Source organism: Cavia porcellus, unplaced genomic scaffold (genome assembly GCF_034190915.1).
Source record: "Cavia porcellus strain 051 isolate PalLab524CR breed Dunkin Hartley unplaced genomic scaffold, mCavPor4.1 scaffold_14, whole genome shotgun sequence".
NCBI classification, from domain to species: Eukaryota; Metazoa; Chordata; class Mammalia; order Rodentia; family Caviidae; genus Cavia; species Cavia porcellus.
Window position 1 is genome coordinate 73,119,239 of NW_026947497.1, and position 19,937 is coordinate 73,139,175.

Below are 19,937 nucleotides of genomic sequence, written 5' to 3' on the forward strand. Positions count from 1 at the left end.
GGCTCAGACAGGTATTTCATGCATAAAGAATCACTCGAATAATGACCACACGAATGCTCCTTTTTTTTTTTTATTAGAAAGTGCACAGACAGGCATGTCCTAAAGGCTTTTTCATGGTTCAGTGCCCTCAGCCAACTTGCCAGTTCAGAGTCTCCAACATTTCGTTTCTAAAAAGCTGCCCCCAGACAGTGCCTAAGTGGCCCACTAGTCCTGTGACAGCTCCACCCCTTCACCATTCGATTTACCTTGATGGTGCATCCTAGCTATGAATGACTGTTAGAGAACTATAGTTGCCTTTCTTAGCCTGCACCTCTTTCTTCTGCAAGTTACTTCCTGTACTCTATGCTCTGTTCTAATTATGACAATATTGATAGTACTAATATTAATGTCAACCCTCGATGGTGGGAGAAAGAAAATCAACACAATTATTTCCATCATTTGACACAGGACACCCACCATTTCTTCACATGATCTTGTTTCTGTACTACACTGCAAAGAGGGCAGGAAAGTCATCTCCATAGTCATTGTCATCATCATCGTTATCATCACCACCACCATCATCATCCTCATCACCATCACCACTATTATCATCACCATCAAACCACTATTCTTTTTTCTTCTTTTTGGTACCAGGGATTGAACTCATGACCTCATGCTTGCCAGGCAGGTACCTGTGCCACTAAGCTAAATTCTTGGCCCATATCATCACCATCATCATCTTCATCACCACAACCATCATCATCCCCTCATCACCATTATCTCCTCATCACCATCAACATCATCACCATCATCATCAACAGAATGTAGTTATGATTTCAATTTTGCCATGTTCTAGCTGCATAACTTCAAATAAACCATGCGCTTGCCGTGGCTCTAGGATTTCTCACCTACAAAGGTCACAGTTTTGTGGCACAGTCTCAGGCTGCAACATCACATCTGAGGCACTCTCTAGCTTTGCACCTAAGTGATGTGAGGTCCTGCCTGACGGGTCCCACATTTTCATTTAGCTTATCTATGATAATTTTAGGATGCTAACTGTGTTTATAAAGTTTCAGCGCTGTGCATATCAGAACCTGAAAAGAGCTAAGAAAAGAAACTGAGAGACACAGTGTGTCGACCCTGAAATCAGAAGCACAACCACAGCCTTTCCCATGAAATATGTGGGTTAGTCTCTCTGCCTTAGTCTTGCTCTCCTAGAAGATCTGCACAGGGGAAAGAGGTGTCAAGGACAGACTTTCCAGCACAGACCCTTTATCAAGGCAAGGTCTTGTATTTCACCACTCTACCATTTGTGATGCAATTTGTAGTTCACAAAGATACGGGTTGGAAAGTCTAGTGGTTTAGAGAATAACTCAAATAGTAAGTGACTACAACCTCTACGTGCCTAAAACATGGAATTGTTCACATAATTTTTCTTTTTCGTCTTGGGTAACTTCCAATCCACTAAAGAATCCTCTGTGAAATTGAGATGTAGAAGGTGCAATCCCTCTCTAAATAGGCTCTACCCGTGCTATGTGAATCATGGCTGCTGACGGTAAATCAACAGATTAATTATTTGCCTTTGTTAGTAGTGATAATAACATGCTATCATCTTCTCAAAAAGCTTTACTCCACCCCACACTCTCATTTTCCTGCTCTGTGCTTTAGAACAAATCCAGGACCGTGGTGTACAAATACATTCAGGTTGTCCTTACACTGGAAATGGCTCAACAGTTCCTGCTGGCTCTGCCAAAATGTGGCATTTTAGCTAAAGGAAGCCACCAGTCAGCATCCTCTTTGCCACAATGAACAGGGGTCAGGGAGAAAGAGAGACAGAGGAAATAAACACTGAATAAAACAATAAAGTTAGAAATTCCCTATTTTCTAATGAGACACTAAGGAAATGGCCACAGGATATAATGTACACATTGTTTTCCTTGCAAAATCAAGCCATGCAATTTGCTCATCTGCAAACCAAATTTAACAAAGATCAAGTGAGTTTAACTTATCCATTCACAAATACAGTCCACTTATAATACTTCCTTGTGTTTAGCTGAGGTTCAGTACAATCACCTCATAAATATCACGTAATTATCCCAACTAGATGCAGCGATATACTTCTGGGATTGAGAAGTAAGAATCACATTATGTTCAGAGCCTTCAAGTTCCATGTAGACACAGGAGCCCTAAGAGAAAGATTCCAAATGATCCTTGCATAACAAAACAAGAGATTTTGTTTGCTCCTAACATGAATTATTTAACATAGATAGCTCTAGTTTTTGCATAAATCTTCATTTTGTAAAATGAGCAGGCTACATTAATTGGATGCAAACCAACAGGAACTTTAGTAGCTCCTGCCTTGGGACTGTAATTATTTTTGTTTACTCTTGAAATTTACTACCCTATTGCCACCACAGAATAATCAAATGAGCCCTCTGATGTCATGAGTGACTAATGTCATGAAAGTCCAGGAGAAATAAAACAGGGTAACTTCTTTATGAAGCTTAACTGCAGAATTTCTTAGCTAACCCTGAGCCCCTCTTGAAGCCTATGTGCTCCATTCCTGAAACCCAAGACAATACCAGAGTATGGGTTGCAAAGAATCAAAGCTAAACTAGTCCTCTGGCCACAGACCAGTCTCCCATCACAGACAGTGTTTCCCTACAGTTGTCCCCAGGAAGGTACAGTACTTGCATACTGCAATTCATCCTGCAGCTACACCTGGAGGATCCATGGTCTGATAGAAGCATAAATCTTAGCACTTTGTTTTCATTTTCTCAAGCTGGGACACTGGCCTGGCTGAGATGGGAATCATCACACTGAAACTCAAGACATCCAGTAAATATTCCTTTTAAAATAAAGATGCCAAAGAGAAAAAGCTTCATGAAGGGTATGCCATGAAAAGCCAAGAAGTCTCAAGTTTTCTTTACACTATCTGAAGCCAACTAGAAGCTACCTTCTTCAGAGTGTCTCAAAAGTGTGAGTTTGCAGAGAAAGGCAAAGCGAACAGGAAAGTTTATCAGCTGAGCCCTTGGAAACCATCAAAGTGTCTGAAAGAAGAGATGAGGAAAACAATGTGTTGAAGGAGATGGGAGGGTGTGCGAGAAATGGAGAGGTAAGAAAGTAATTGGGGTCTTGAGAGATCAGTACCATGTGTTGTTGGACAAAGCTAAAAAATGAGAATAAATGAGAGTAAATTCATTGGACATCTACTAAATGTCTGCCATCTGTGGTTAGGAGAGATAGGAAGGAGTTTTACTTTGCAGGTCCTCAGTGGGCAGAATAAGCACTCTAGAGATGGATGGATGGATGGGAGAGAAGACTGAAAGAATGAATGAAAGAATGACACAACGAGGTGGCTGGCTACCGACCTCAAAGGAAATCTACAGGCTTCTTGAAAGTGGGTGCAGCTACACACGTGACTCGCATCCTAGTCAAACTGTAGACTGATTGAAGCAGAAAGTGTTTTCCTGAATATGGGGCCAGAAGCTATTAACTAACAGTGTTTGAAAGAGATATCTGGAAATTAGGGACCAGCAGAGCCATAATGGAAGACACAGACCCTTCCATGAGCTAGGAAATCCAGGCGCTCTAAGGAAAGGAAGAAGAGGTGTCTGCCTCTGGGGAGCCCACCGTCCGGGCTTCTACTGACCTGGTCTCCGCCTCACCGGCCTCTTGCGGCCGCTGCAGAAGCGCACTTTGCTGAACACCCCGAGAACATGCCTCTCGCACAGGGAGCGCCCGTCTTTGCTGGGGCTGGAGCGGCGCTTGGAGGCCGATACCCGGTCGCTGTTGGACTCCCTTGCCTGCCGCTTCTGCCGGATCAAAGAGCTGGCTATTGCTGCAGCCATCGCTGCTCAGCGGGCTCCAGGCCCCAGACTCCACGGCGCCCTCGGGCTCGAGCTCCCCCGGGGCGAGGGCAGGACCTCCGCGGCCAGGAGGGAAGGGACTCCCTCCTGGGAGGCAGTGCTAATATCTGAGGAAGCTGCAATACGGAAAACCTGTCGCCCACAAGGTTAGTCTGAGTCTGGGCAGTGACAACACAACGTGTGAAAATCCAGATGTAAACTTGCCCAACTGCTGGCGGCGGGGGCGGGGCGGTCCCAGGCCCTCCTGCGAAGTAGGCGGTTGCACCCCAAACTTGCACCCCAAGGCGATCCAAGTCCAGGGGTCAGTGGGAAGTTTGGTCACAATGCGCTCGGGGTACCCAGTGGAAGGGGATAAAGAATGTCCAAAATAACAAGCCGTGCCCCTGCTGGAGAGGCGCAAGCGTTGCTAGGTGTCCAAAGTATAGCTACACATCCATACATAGAAAACCCGTTTACAAAGCAGTCTCTTCACCGAGGCGGGTAGCAGTGCCCCCGGTGAAAAATACTAAAAAGTGAATAAAATGTTCTTTTAGAAAAGGAAACACCAACCGCCAGAGAGAGAGAGAAGGAGAGGAAGGCAGCAATTTTAACTCCCTGCGGCCCGCAGTTCTGGAGATTAGGAGGTCCGTCCCGGCTGGGGCTGGGTTAGGTCTACAGAATGCATCGCGCCGGCTGCGGTTCCCCAGGGCTCGGTGCCCGAGTTCTGGAATCCGAGAGGCGCGAAGTGGGAGCGGCTCACCAGAGTCCGGGCAGGGCCGCGGGGCGCGGGGCGCGGGCAGCTGTTTCCAGCTGTGGTGAGCGCGACTCTCCTCCAGCAGCCCTGCAAAGAGAGCGGGAGGCGAGGGGGCGGCGGGGGAGCAGGACAGAGGAAGGGAGGGAGGGAAGAGGGGAGGAGGAGACAGGGAGATCCTCGAGGGCCAAACACCCTTGGGAGAAACCCCCGAGAGGCGGTGCGCGGGGTCCCTGGAGCGGGCGCTCTTTCTCTTTCCGCTTGCTCTCCGACACGAGACGGGCACAGTTGGTGATTATTTAGGGAATCCTAAATCTGGAATGACTCAGTAGTTTAAATAAGCCCCCTCTCCAAAGGCAGCGATGCCTGCCGAAGGTGTCCTCTCCGGCTTGGCGCCCACACGCCTTTAACCGGAGCTCCCCGCCATGGTCCGCCCAGGGCTGCCGCGCCGCGCCGCGCCGGTCTCCGCACCGGCTCCGGAGGGAGCGCGGGAGGGAGGGGAGGAGGGAGGGAAGGAAGGAAGCAGGGGGCGCCCTGGCAGGCTCGGGATCAGGTCATCGCCACGCCGCCCGGGCCCCGCAGGTTCGCGCGCCCCGGCAGGGCAGTCGGCAGCTTACGGGCAGCAGATTAGATGGGGATCACCGGCCGGACGCGAGGCCGATCACTGGGTCCCGCGCCGCCCATCCCGGCCGACGAAGGAAGTGACCGGCGCGCTGCGAACCCCCGCGCGTCCGCTCGGGTGGGGCGGGGGGTGGCTGAGGGCGACGCAGGCTCGCGGCGGCTGCGGCTCCGGCACGGAGCTGCCCACCATGGTGGGGCGCCGGGGGCGCAGGCGAGGTCCCTAGGCCGCCTCGGGCGACGGCGTGGGGTGGCCGCGCGCGCAATCTGGGCCCCGGGGGTCGGCAGTGCACTTGGGGCCCGCAGCGAGGAAGAGGCAGGTGCGGGCGGCCGAGAACTCGCCCAACTTGCTGCTGCGCGGGTGGCTTCTCGGAGCGACGGGCTTGCGGGGCGCCCGCAGTCGCCGCCTCCCCGGGCCCGGAAGGGGGCGCTCAGTGCGGAGTCCCATTCAAGGGCTGAGGCTCAGGGCGCGCCGCCGGCTCCCGGGGCTGGAGCGCCAGATGGCTCCGCAGGAAACTCCAGACCGACGCGACAACCTCTGAAGCGGCGGGTGGGACCGGGACGGGGACGGGGACGGGGACGGAGACAGGCGGCCGCGGAGTTTCTCCAGCGCCGCGAGAGCCCGCGCGCCCCCAGGTGGGGACAGGGCGGGGGCGAGCTCCGGGAGCGCCGGGAGGCGCATCACTGGAGTCCCGCTCTCCTTCCCAGCGCCCAGGGCACCCGGGGCTCCCAGGGCTCCCAGCCTCCCTTCCTCCTCCCTAGCTTCACCCCTCTCCCCCCTCTCTGTCTTCTGTCTCTCCCCTTTTCTCCTCTCTACGCAATCCTACGTGATTGAGGTTTGGATGAGAAATTCTCAGAGGCAGGGTGAGGGAACTGCAGCTCGGGTCTCCTCTGTCCGGTCCCTCCCCCTAGAGAAAAACACATTCACTGGTAGGTGAAGGACCCTGGAGGCTGGCTGTGCAGAGACGGGGTTAGGGGCAGCCGACCTGAAAGAGGTAATTCTTATTCATATTCTGTGTCTCTGTGTCTGTCTGTCTCCAGTAAGCTGTAGCAGGTCGCATTCTCTATCTAGGAAGCAAGGAAGTAAGACACTGGAGAAAGTACCAGTGCCTTCACGTTGGGCCCCACCTTCAGCTCATTTTTTGGAACAAGGGAGACTGCTTCTACTTCCTTAGAGCCAAATTCCTTGGTTCCGGATTGCTACAAAGCAGGCTTATTTCCTAAAAAGATGGAGGGAGGTGAGCTGGCTGCACCAAAGTGGGGGAAGGGAGTGACATGGGCGAAGGGAGTCAACCACCATCTTCCGAGTGCTGGCAGGTCTAGGAAGTGCTTTGTGAAGACAGCTGGTGTTACAGCAGCACAGGAGTTCTCTGCAAGCTAAAAGGCAGCCAGAGGGATTTTAGAAATGGGAAAGGAGTAATCACCTTTCCCTCATGCTAAAGTCTGGGACCAGGGATTAGCTCTCTTCAGTTTATCTTCAAATATTCCCAGTCTGTCTTCTTCCCTGACACTTCTCTAAGCCTCATGGGTGTGCCAGAGAATTAAATGGATGATTTTCAAGCAGTGACAGGCCTACCTTGGAAAGATCCAAATTCGGGGCAAGGAAGTTGTGTAATCTGGAGGCTACTGAAATAGACAGGGAACCCCAGAAAAAAAACCCAGGAGCACTCTGGGTGTGTGCACAAACCAGTGGGCCTAGCTAAACATACCCATCTGAACAGTGAGAAGGGTTGAGGTCTTTGAGGTTCTTCAGAACAAGTGTCCCCATCAGTGTCTTGGATTTGGGGGCTTGGACCTTCAAACTGCTGCTTGGGCAAAGCAGCGCTGACAGAAGCCTCTGAGACAGACAGCTGGTGGGAGAAAGAATAAACAGACAAGTCACCCTGGGGAGAGGGGATCCCACTTGTTAATGAGGATCATGCATCTCCTCCAGCAGTTCAGAAGCTGATGGATTCATTCTTGGAATTTGAACAATGCAGAAGACAGATGAAGTGATCCACATACAAGGCTCTGCCCAGGAAGTGAAAATGAGTACACTTTGACACCTACATGTGGATGGGGCAAGAATAACTGCTTAACATCCATGGGTAACACTATTGCTTAAGTTAATGTTTACATTCCACTATGAAAATTATGTTTTCCCTTTGGCTGTCATTGAGCCTGCCTCATCCTCTAGCCAGGCAGCCACAGATCATACCAGCTGACTCTGGGGGCTCCCTATCTTTTGCAAGCTAACACTCAATCAGAAAAAGGTCAGTTGAGGGGAATATCCAGAAAAATAAGCAAGAAGAAGGACGTGTTTAATGAGGCCATTGAGGGTATCATCACTAAACTTGGAGTCTCGTTTTTATTCTCAAAATGGGGCTAATGATTCCCATCTACCTCACAGAACTAAGCACGCACATGGAAGCATTTTGAGCACTCCAAAATGCCTGATGAGTGAAAGCCATGAGGACAGTGTTTATTATTTGTTAAAGAAAATGCATGAAAATCACCAGAGATGGTCTTTTAAAACACAGATTCCTGCTGGTCTCTCAGAATGTGAAGCAGAGGTCTCTACAGTTGTGGACTAGAAATCTGATTCTTTACAAGTTCTTAAGGTGTCAGAGGTCTGAGAACTTAATATGTGTGTGTAACTTAGATAATACTAGAAGAAAGTAAAAACACATTCAAGACCTGGCACAGTTCCCCAAAAGGGCATTTGGGTTCTCTAAAAATAAATAAATAAATATAAACTGAAAAGAGAATGTGCATTCTCAAATCTTCTTGTGTTGCTGACTTTTTTACAGGCTCGTAAGAAATTAAGATGCTTGGATACAGAAGACAACGGAGACAGCCGTAGATGCAAAGGAACTGACAAGGGAAGAGTTGAAAAAGCAAGCAACAGTTGCTCTTTGAAGCTCTGTCTCTTGACATGACAAAATCAAGTTGGGGCTTAAAGAAAAAAACACAACACCCACGCCAGCTTTCTGAGAAGGACATTGTATTTCTGTCTTTGGATCTCTATGAAAAACACTGGGATGTGTAGGATCCCGTGGGGTAAAGATGTGACTTTTCTTTGCACTCTTGTGGCTCCTGTCAGAGTGCTTCTGACGGTTGCCAAGTGGCCCTCTAAATCATCTTCAGCATCATATAAGAAGGATAAGTGACCACGGAGAAATGTGAGTCATGAGGTAGGACCTAAGTACATGACGGCCGAACTCAAGAAGCAATACTTAATTTTTTTGTTCACTCACAGCTTTACAACCCAGGCCACTTAATCTCGTGCCTTTCTTCATGGTAAGTGGAACATGTCTAGTATATTTGAAATTAGGAAACAAGTTAAATTAAACTACTGATAGAAGTTAAATAATTACACAGTTTAAAGGGTGATATGTAAGTTATTATCCCCAGTCTTCTTTGGTTTTCTTTTTTTTTTTTTTTTTTTACTTTGTTTTTAAATTTAGAGATAAGGTCTGACAAATTAGGTTATCCAGGCTGGGCTTCAACATAATTTCCTGCCTCAGCCTCCTAATGTTGGATTACAAGAGTGTACCATCTCACCTGGCCACTAGGTTTCTTGAACAACTGAAGAATTTCCTTTTTAACTTTGAAGACATTATGTCTGAAAAACTTCTAATTAGTTTGGGGAAAGTTGCCAGACATAAAAAAAAAAAAAGGTTATATTTATGCTTCTTTTGACCAGTCAAACAAAATATGGACAGGCTTAATCATCTCCGAATTTTAAAAAGAAAAGCAAGGAATATTCATCTTTTGCTTATTCATAGTCTGGCTCTTCCAGTTCCCACATTTAAACATTAGGATTACATCACACATCAACTTTAAACATTGTACTGAACACATACTGCATCCAGTATTCTTTGTCATTTACCAAGAGGAACTTTGCATACCTTTACAGTCTCCTTACCCTCAGTAAACTTACCTTTCGAACTGTCTAGATCCTTGTCTTTTATCTTAATCACTCACTCATTATCTTATCCTCCTAGATAAACTGGTCAACCTTGCTAAACCACAAGTGCAAAGTAGATAAAACAGTAATGATACCAGAAGTACCTACCTATCTGAGCTCTTGGTGCACTCAGAGTGCCTCAGAAAACCAAACTCCCCTCCTGTGAGGCTGTGAGCTTGGCAGGCTACTGCAGCCAAGACCCCAGCCATACTGGGACCTGGAGCACCAGGAAACCAAGCAACCCCTCCCCCACTGCCTGTTTTGTTTTGTTGAATTTCAATATACATAAAATTGTGGACAGCTATTTTGAAGTGAATGAGAGATGCTAGACAGCCATTAGTGACTTCCCTATTGTCTGGTTTTGAAGACCTAAAAGGCCTTCCTCATTATGTTCAGATCAGTTTTTTGTTTTTATCGGTACCAGGGATCGAACTCACAACTGCCTGCTTGCAAGGCAGATGCTTATGCCGCTGAGCTAAATCCCCAGCCCCTCAGATCAATTTTATACTATGTTGTTTTGTATGAATTCTCTGTATGTGAAGACATGGACAATTATTTGGAAGAAAACAAGAGATAATAAGATAGATAGTGAAGATCTCAGTTTGTCTAGCTTTGAAATTTAATATCTCTTACATTGCTTTCTTATGTCCTATTTTGTTCTGTCTTGTGTTTAATTTTACCCTCTTTAAAGTAAAAAAAAAGGATATGTAACAGTAATAGATGAGAAAACACGCTGTCATCGAGTTATTCTTCTAAATCAAGTCCCTGATATAAAATAGACTGCTCAAAGCAGGGAATTATACTCTCTGATTCATACACATCTGCATTCACTCTTAGACATAATATACTTAACAAAGGCTAAACATCTACTTGACATAAATGACTAACTGAATTTTCATTAGTTGAATATTGCCAATGTCCTTGTCTGTTGGGAACACAAAGAGGAATTGTTCTAATCCTACATTATTCTACTTTGAGATCAGGCCCTTGACTCAAATCTGGGATACGATGAGTTCACTGGCATCATAGGCTTCAGGGCTGGAGAAATAACTTTTCTCTGAGTTTTATCCCATACATCACCATACTTCTCTTTTTCTCTGCCAGACTCTCAGTTAAACTAGGTCAGCAAATGCAAGACAAACAATTACTTTCTAATAATTGGTGAATGCCTTTCTATGGCAATTTCATTTATGATAATTGATTCAGTGGTTGAATTATTATATGTTATATATCTGGTTTTGGCTGCATCTCAGAACAAGAGAGAAGATAGATTTCATTCCTCTCTATGACACAGATGAAGAATAATTTTCACTGTCCAAAAGGAGACATTTGCAATGTTTGGGAGACTGTTTAGACATACAATATTTAACTAATGAGGCCAGTGTTAAGTGTCATATATAATTTAAGTGCATTACAATTTCTGGCTCATTCTTCCCTTAAGACAACCCTATGCAATGGATTCTATCATGTTTCCATTTTATAAATGAAGAAACCAGGGTACAAGGAGATGGAGTTTTTAACAAAGGGCACCCAGTTCAGAACTGGTGAAGCATAGATTTAAATCTAGGTAATTTATTTTCAGAAATTCCCTTCTACCATCTATATTCTACTACGTGTCAATCAAATATAATATCTTGAATAAATATAATCATATAATAAAGTTCATAAAATAATACACTTACTACTTATGTTTATAGTGCCTTTTGCTGTTTAAAATTAATCTTCACATGTATTATCTCATCAGGACTTGACATATTTATGATTAAAGTTAAGGAGATAATAATACTTAATAGTGAAAACTGAGACTATAGTGGCATGATCTCCCCAAATCACACAATGAATAAAGTTCTATAAGTTAAATTCAGGACTTCTGAACTCAAGTGTCCCTATTGCTCTAAGTTCAAAAAGACAAAGAAAAAAAAAAAACAGAACTGCCAAATGTCCTTTTGTTCACTAACCTCTAGCAGGGTTAAAGAATGACCTAGGAGGGGTCATTCTGTGATCGAGAGGAGGGCACAAATGTCCTAAATTCTCTTTTGCTGAAGCTTTTCCCTCCTGAGTCAGGCTGCTAAGCGGTATTTTTCTCACTCTCACATACAATCTCTGTCAGTAATTCCAGTTCAGCTTTACAAAACAAAGCTAGAGAAGCTAAATGAAACCAGAAAATAGGGAAACTTAAAAAGCAATGACTTTAGGTCTCTTTATTTCCATTTCAAAGCCAAGTGGGGCGGCTGGCACTACTCTCCTTTGCAGTTCAGTCCAGGGTGTTGAAAAACCTAGCATAACAAGTCACCTATCACCTTGCCATCATGTAATTCCCACTCTTAGTAGCTGGGTGGCAACCTTTGAGACAAATGTGGCTAGAAGATGCTGACTAGAACCTAAAAATTCCTAAGGACAACGATAATGTCCATGTTGTTTATTTTCATGTTCCCAATGCTTAGAATAGTGTTTAGCGTGTATCAGGTAATTAACATATGAATTAGTTAACAAGCCATCAGGCCATCAGGGGAGTGACCTAAAGGTAGCTCAGTGGTAGAGCACATGCTTGAGATCCTGGGTTCACATCTGTCCCTCCTTTCCCCCCACCACCCAAAAGAGTAAAATTCACACATCATTCCCCCATCTTTTAAAGCCAAACACACCTGTAAATCATCCCTAACATTTACTCTTTGTATCAGGAAATAAATTCAGTTAAGTCAAGAGTAGACTCCACACTTCCCAGTGGATATTTTGGGGGGATTTCTTTTCATTTTTGCTTAATCAACATCCCTTAAAATTCCCTGTGTAAGTTAAATCTATTAAATAAGAGCATTTTCTATTAAGTAAAAGAAAACTTCGATCAAATAAAAGCAGTGATGGTGACCCTTTTAGAGCTCTCCGTGTTAACAGCCCACTGTGGAACGCTGTCATCGGTTCACCCTCACTGTTCTATGGTGTATTTAGCCAGATTTCTTCTCCAACCAACACGCATCCCATATCTAGGCCTGTATATTAGTTTTAATACCTTTCCTCTTCCTTTTCCTGTCCTTTCCCCTTTTCTCCCCCTCTATCTCTCTTTTTCTCTCTCTCCTTTTTCTGTTTTACACGAACACACTTAATATACACACACACAAATACACTAACATTCACAGAAAAAAAAAAAGACTATATTAATGAGGTAGAGAGTTACAGAAAGGGAGTAACCAATGTTTTAAATCTCATAATATGACTAATATGTCCGTAAAACAATTTGATAATCCTAACATTTATCCTGCCATCAATTTTTACTGAGCTATTCTCTCTATGGGGCATTCCTATTTGCTCTCATTTCTAATTTTAGATTTCAAATTTTCAGGGAATGAGTGTTGTTGAAATAGCAGTCTCATACCCTATCCAACACCTGACTGATACTCAGAATCTACCATTAAAATCATATTATACTCATGTGTTTTTGCACTCTGCATGTGCACAATACTAGGCACTGTAGGAAAAAAAAAGTTGGCGAGCCCCATATGAGTCTATGCTCACCAGCATTTGATACAAGAATAAGATCTCATTGTACATAACTAAAACATAGAAGGTGATTAGGAAAACAGGTCAGAGAATCTACTTGACAGTTTGGGCACATCAGATCATTTTGGCCCTACATTTTTAGAATTCTCTGAAACTAAAGTTACAGTGAAAAGAATAGACAAGTTAAATAATTTATCCTTAAAGAAAGCTACTTACTTTACCTGAGACTGAGTTTATTCATCTGTGAATCACCAAGTAAATATGCTGGGCCCAAGTTCATTAAAATAATATATGTAAAACATAGCACTACTTTTTGAATCTAGGAATAGCATGAATAAGGAAATAAAATAATGGGTGTAATGGGTTCGTATAAAATAATGGCAGAAGGACAGATGGAGAGCTGGATGGATGGAGAACAAGCTCTAAATCTGCCTTGTTTGGTTAAGCAAAACAATGAATATTAAAGTTAAGCGTAAAAACATTTGGAAAGCTTCCTTTAGAATAGTGGAGAGGCAAAAAATCGCTCAGCAAATCTAGCTGAACTGAATGATAGCATTTAGTAAAATCTCTAGTCATAAAACTACCTTCCTCTATGCCTGTGTTTGCAGGATAATCCAGATAAGCAGCACAAGGAGGGAGGGTATTGGTTGAAATGGTCACGTGTTTGGGTAATTCAAAGGCCTATAGGCAAGACAATCAGATACATACATACATACATACATACATAGACAGATAGATAGATGTATTTCCATGGTTAGATTTTCAGAAAGTGGGAATAAGATCATTATATAAAGAATATTTATTTAACCAGTATTTGTAGAAAGAAAGAACAATAATCTTCCAATGTTTTGCATAGGATATTAGTATTTAAACTTGTAGTGTTAGCTGGAAGGGATTTTATTAGGTCATCAGCCCATTCTAGATAAGGTATAAACATTGTAGTCAGCTAAAGAAGATAGAAGAATTCTTTAGAAGTAAGCTGGAAGGTTGTCTCCTGGCTGGTTGAATATGCTAAAATACAACGATGAAGAAAAAGCATGATCCTTTCTCTTCATTTTGACAGTTCTCTCTCTTCAGCATAAAAATTGCCAAGACAAGGAAACAGCCATGGCTGGTCTTTAAAAGATAAGTAACAAGAATCATTTATTATTTTGTAAGGACAAAAGTTAAAGAAAGTTGTCTTCAAGATAAGTGGAATTCATTACAAGAAGAAAAACAACAGATGCCATCTGAGTACGATCTCTATATGACAAAGAATTGGGGAGAGTTGACTTACAATTTTTTTCTTGCAATTAATTTCGTATGGTACAGTTTAGTGTAGTATGCACAACAGCATATCGTATAGTATTTTGAAAATAATAATACTCCATAAATGTATGCTGATTTAATTTTGATTTAAAAATAATGTGCAGAACAAATAAAAATAATCTCAAGTTTCACTTTCAACAAAACCTTAGGCATCCTTTTATTAACACTAATATCATTTTTTTCTATCAGATAGCATCCTTTAAGCAATGGCTATAATAAAAAAGATGCAAATGTCTGATAAATATGATAAAAGAAATGTCTTTTTCTTGAAAGTGGTTTTTCTTATTCCTTTTGTACATCTAGTTCAGATATAGAATTCCTGTTTTCTGAGATGCAATTCTGATAAACCCAAGTGTAAATCCACACCACAACAGAAAAATAAGAAAGTGACACATGCCTGTAACCACAGCATTTGAGAGGTTGAGGCTCGAGGACTGCAAGAAACTTGAGGCCAATCCAGACTACATAGTGAGTAGAAGACCAGTTTACACTACATTGTGTGACCCAGTCTTTAAAAAGCTTGAAAAAATTTTCAGGGATAAGACAAAAAAGGGGCCTGCACCTAACAATATATTTGAAACTCAAGGAAGATGGGGTATCTTCTTTGCTGGTACTTGGATTTTTAGAGAGTCATAAATGTTTATGGATATTTTGTTTGTCAAGGGAAGAATGTTTCTACCAAACACAATCAGACCAAAAGGTATGCAATAAAACCATCTCATAGAAACTAAGATGCTGATCCAGATATGTGGACTTCAAAGAATAAAATACTTCAAGTTATCTAGATTGGTAGTCCCAGTGTTTTTAGCATCTAGGATTGATTTCATGGAAGAAAGTTTTTCCAGAGTTAGTGAGGGACAGATTTTTATTTGTAAACGTTTGAACTACATAATAATTACATTCCCCAACACTAGCATCACAACCTCAGCTCCACTGCAGATCATCAGGCATTAGAGTCTTCTAAGGCGAGCACAAATTTCAAGCGCAGCTCACAGTAGGGTTCATGCTCCTGTGAGAATCTAATGTTGTTGCTGATCTGACAGGAAGTGGAGCTCAGGCCATAATGAGCCCTATGTGGAGTTGATGAAGATACAGATGAAGTTGCACTCCCTAATCTGCTGTTTATTTCCTATTCTGTGGTCTGGTTCCTAAGAGACACACAACCACTAATGGCCCATAGCCCAGAGATTGGGGACCACCACATTACAAATTACTTTCTGTGCAATCATTTCCTTTGTTGCATACTGGTTTTCAGTAGTCTTATAGCTTCTACCCCATCAGTCTTTTGCTGCCTATAATTAATGGAAAAGTTTTCTGTTGATACTTAGGACAGGAACTGTATAATCTCTAGTTTCACACAAATAGACGAAATTAGTGAGAGCTACTAAGACGTAGTACGAGGATGAGTGCCTCACTGAGATATTTTGCACACTACACAAAGTAGAGGATCAATACTCTGATTTCAGACAAAGAAGTCACTGGGTTTTCTTCATGAGTTCTTCTATAATTACAGCCAGATCTTATTCCTGTTACTTTGAACCATACAAAACTGTAAAATAAACAAATACTTTGCATTCTTGGTATAAGTTACAAGTTTCAGAGGGAAAAGAAAGTTAAGATAGGAAATGAGAAGAAACTAAGATTTCGTCTCTGTACCAGGTACCTTACTGGGCTCTAACCAGTTATTTTGTCAAAACCTTGTAAGAACTCCACTCAGTAAACATCGTTGGCCCGATGTTAAATCAAGCAAAATGAAGTTCACAAAGGTTAATTAATTGTCTAACACACCGGTCAAGTTCAGATTTAAAATCTAGTTTAACTCATTTCAAAATCCAAAGCTCTATTCAAGTCCTGTTTTAGAGGAAAACTCCACAAAACGAAGTTAGAAGGGGACCATTTTAATTATCGGAGAGTTGAAAATATGTTAAAGGCATTCAAAATCTGGGTCTGAGGCATCTCTCTGTGTGTTGCTCCATAATCACAGCCACATCTGAAATTGTCCTTTAATAAAGAGAACCAGGGAAGGAGAAATTGGGAAAAGTGGTGTTTATATTCAAGGATCTAAAGAATTCATACTGAAAAAAGAAATGTATTCTGTGTGGCCACAGGCAAACACGGAGCAGCGAGGCGGTTTTATATAAAGAAGCACAGGCTGCCCTTGGGATAAAGGGCTTCCTCAAATGCAGTCGAGAGTTGCCCACCAGCAGAGACCTTTCAGTCAAGTTCAAGAGTCATGCCACGAGAGAAAGGTTCCAAGTGCCAAGATACACATTTGATAAAACGATTTGGGTCCACATTGCTGAGACTCTAAATCATCCTACGCTGCACTCAAGGAAATTCTTGGGAAAAATCTTCTTTCTAAACAAAGTAAAAGGCAAAAATACGTAAAAGTGGACGAATACTGAAACCTGGGATACAGATGACAACAGGACGGAAAACTCAAGATAGTCAAGGAAATCATATTAAACCTAACACTGAGAAGAAAACAGGGCTGTATGTTTTTAAAATGTGGTGAAACTAACGAAGACACTTTTTAGTGAACAGTTGAGGGATAACATTCTGTTGAGTTGTGGCACGGAGAAATAAGGCAAAGCAAACACACGTGCCTGCTGCGATGTAAGTAGGAAAGCTTTCCCTGAAGACCAGTGTGCAAGTCCTTACCGTGTTAGTAAAAAATGTAGAGGGTTCTGTGGGAGCTCTTGACTGATTGTTCTAGATTCCTGCCCAGGAGAAATTCCATGGGAAGGTAAGGGATCTCAAAGTAATCAAAGACTGGTGGGATTAAGGGTGAAAGCAGAAGCAACAAGAACATTGTCTGAAAGAGAAAGACTAGTTTTGGCCGCTGTGTTCTGATTTTCTGCACCTCAGTCCTCCAGCAGGTAGAGTACTAAACTTTGAATAGAGAGCACGTAAAGCAAACACTTTGATCTCTAGCTGAGGTTGCTTTCCTACAAGACACACTATTTCTACTACCAGTAATTACAGAGAAATCTGGAGACCCAATTTCAAGTAGAAGCAAAGAAATATTTACATTACATATACAGACGACTTTTAATGTAGTACTTTTAATCCCCCCTTTTTCAACAGGAAAAGGGGTATCACAGCACCAAAGAAATAATTTGATAAAACTTACTATAAGCTCAGAAAAAAATTCACAGTGTAATTTTTCAATTAAATGTGACAAAATGTAGCAAGGATACGCATAGATATTAATGAACTGATGGTTGTCACAGTCAGCCAGGAGCTCTGAAAAGCATCGTTCCATTTCCTGCCTGGCAGTTTTGCAATTTAGTACATAGATTGCATTATCAAAACTAAAGAATAAATACATGTCCCCACATGCCCCCGCAGAAGGCGAGAAAGCCAGGAGACCACAGAAAGGCATCTTAACCACCACTTAGGAGTTTACTCATCTATGAAATGCGAATTTTTGACAATAACTTCTGGTCTTTATGCTTTAGTCCCCTTGTTTTTGGATGGGTCCTAGAATCAGGAGCAACACCGTTTGGTTTTAGGGATGCTAAGAAAAGTGCGTACACTGGGCAGTTCCCTAGTATTTCCAATGTAATTGCTGACTTGATGTGAGAAAGGGCGTTACCAGCTGTGGCAGAGACTGTCATGAGGATAGATGGCTCTGATCTTAATGAAACTCTGAAGCTGCTAAATTCTCCCAATTTTAATTCAGACAGGGTCGCTCTATCTCTGAGAAAGTGGTAATGGTGAAAGATGAATAAGAAATAATGAAGCGATCTGTTAACTGTGGAGACGGCACAAGACAGAATAAAACTGTTCCCATCACAGTTGGCTCTCGAGATTTTGAGGTTTTCTTCTTTGCCATTTCCTGAGTACAGTTTCTTTATAGATTAGGAAATGTTAGCTAACTGACAGTCAGCAGTTTCAAAATAATTCAAATACAACCAAGAGATAATTCATTTATTCCTAATTTTGGCTGAAGCTTTATTCTGCTATTGCTGATTCAATGTGGATACCTGAATATGTTTTTTCCTGCTTACTGAGAGTCCATTTTATTAACCAGGCTGGGGATTTAGCTCAGAGGCATAAACACCTGCCTGGCAAGGGCAAGTTCATGAGTTCGATCCCCTGTACCAAAAGAAAAAAAAATTATTTTAGTCAGATGATTCCTAGGTACTCTTCCCACACTAAAATCTTATGACCTTATGTATAATGCTCATTAATATCACACTATTTATATAAAACAAGCTGGCTTGCATTCCCTTCCATCTTCCCAGGTAATATACAGAAATCAATTAAAGGGAAGAGAGTGAGTGATATTCTGCCCTCCTTGGGGCCCTGGTTAATGCCCTCAGTTCTCAGAAGAACTAAACCCCTGACTGGTTATCTCTTATAAAGGAACTAAGAATTAAAGCAAAGATGGTAAGGAATTATTATTATTTATCAGGAGCAGGTCCAAGCATATATATATGTATATATATATATACTTTTTAAACTATCATAATCATTCTATGAAGTGAACATTATTATTGATGAATAAACAGAGGGAAGAAGGAAATTTGACTAGGGTTATACAGCTAGTAAAAGGAAATTGTGTGTGTGCGTGTGTGTGTATGTGTGTGTGTATAATTTATATAGACATAAAATTTTGTACCATTATGTAGGAAAAGATGTAGATGGGATGGATTGGAAGAATCAGGCATAAAGAATGCTCTGAAATTAGATTCGGAGAAAGACAGAGTACCTTCCCCTTCTAAAGTAGTCTTAAGTAAGCTTCAGCACTAACTTTTCCATGAGTTTATAATCCTAATGGGATCATAGCCTGACCTTGTAATAGCACACCATCCCACTTCTATTTCCTTGGAAATTACAGGCAGGACCCTGCTTCTAAGTAGAATCAAATCTCAATATGTGTTTCACTAATTTGACAGTAAAATGTTGGTGAAATTTTAAAAAAATTAGTGCGGGAAATATCCGTAAAATGACAATCTGTGATTTTCTTTTCAGGGTATTCAGTCCTACAGAGCTACTGCATAAGTATGTAGCTAGAACAACTTAACATAGCAATAGTCACTGAGTTCCAGGATTCTGCATCTTAATGCATAGCTGTTGTTAATTTATTGAGAGAGACTAGGCAAACAGCCTCAAGATCATTTGGGAATAAAATTATAGATTTTCATGACAAAGATTTAAATACAGCATGACCAAACACAAGAACTGGAATGGAAAGAATCCTAAGAATCATCCCAGCCAATTCTCTCATTTTAAAGATTATGAAATTGAAGACTGAGAAAGACATGGTGTACTTTAGGCCACGAAGTTGTTGGTGACTTAAGCAGAAATAGATGTCAGAATTCCTGATTCTAAGTCCACTAATCTCTCCAGAATGAAGTCTGGTTTTTCTATTAAAGACCATTATTTAGGTTTTTCAGTGAGAAAGAAAGAGAGAGAGAGAGAGAGAGAGAGAGAGAGAGAGAGAGAGAGAGAACAAAAGATGCCTTCCATTTAGTCCTCACCAACACCCAGTAAAAATTATTATTATGAAGATTATTCCATGCTTGTCACAGATGCAAACAAAATGAAACAATACAGAACAAAATAATACAAGAAACATAAGCTCAGCTAGCTGAGGAAGGGTTCAAGGCTACAAACGTGGTATGGCATTAGCACTCACGGCAGTTCTAAACTTCCAAATAGGAAATTTCTTTTATTTCCTTACTTAGACCATGTCCTCATCTTCATCTACTTAAATGTAGCTTCTGACATGAGATTAAATCAATTATAAAGCCCATTTAAAAGATTACAGATGCTTTCCCAAATACGTACCCAAGTTGCCTATAAGGTAGGTACGTTTTTACTGTTCACTTGTAGTCATCCTGTTCATTGAACAGCTGTTTTCAAATAAAAGAGGAATTTTTTAAAAGCAATAGGTCCACCAGGCATGGTGGTGTACACCTGTCACCCCAGCACTCAGAGGCTGAGTCAGGAGGATTGCCATAAGTTCAAAGCCAGCCTG

General features: G+C 42.2%; 1 protein-coding gene across 4 annotated transcripts in view; it reads right to left on the minus strand.

Annotated features, from left to right (window-relative positions):
- The window catches only part of Fgf12 (fibroblast growth factor 12), a 509,492-nt gene that overhangs the window by 229,753 nt on the left and 259,802 nt on the right, over positions 1-19,937 (minus strand). The window contains exon 1 of one of the 4 annotated variants that reach the window (XM_063261236.1): positions 3,632-3,830. The exons of the other annotated variants lie outside the window; for them this stretch is intronic. Within the exon in view, the coding sequence (XP_063117306.1) occupies positions 3,632-3,830 (199 nt within the window). Of the gene's footprint in view, positions 1-3,631; positions 3,831-19,937 lie in introns of those variants that run through there. 4 annotated transcript variants of the gene reach the window in all.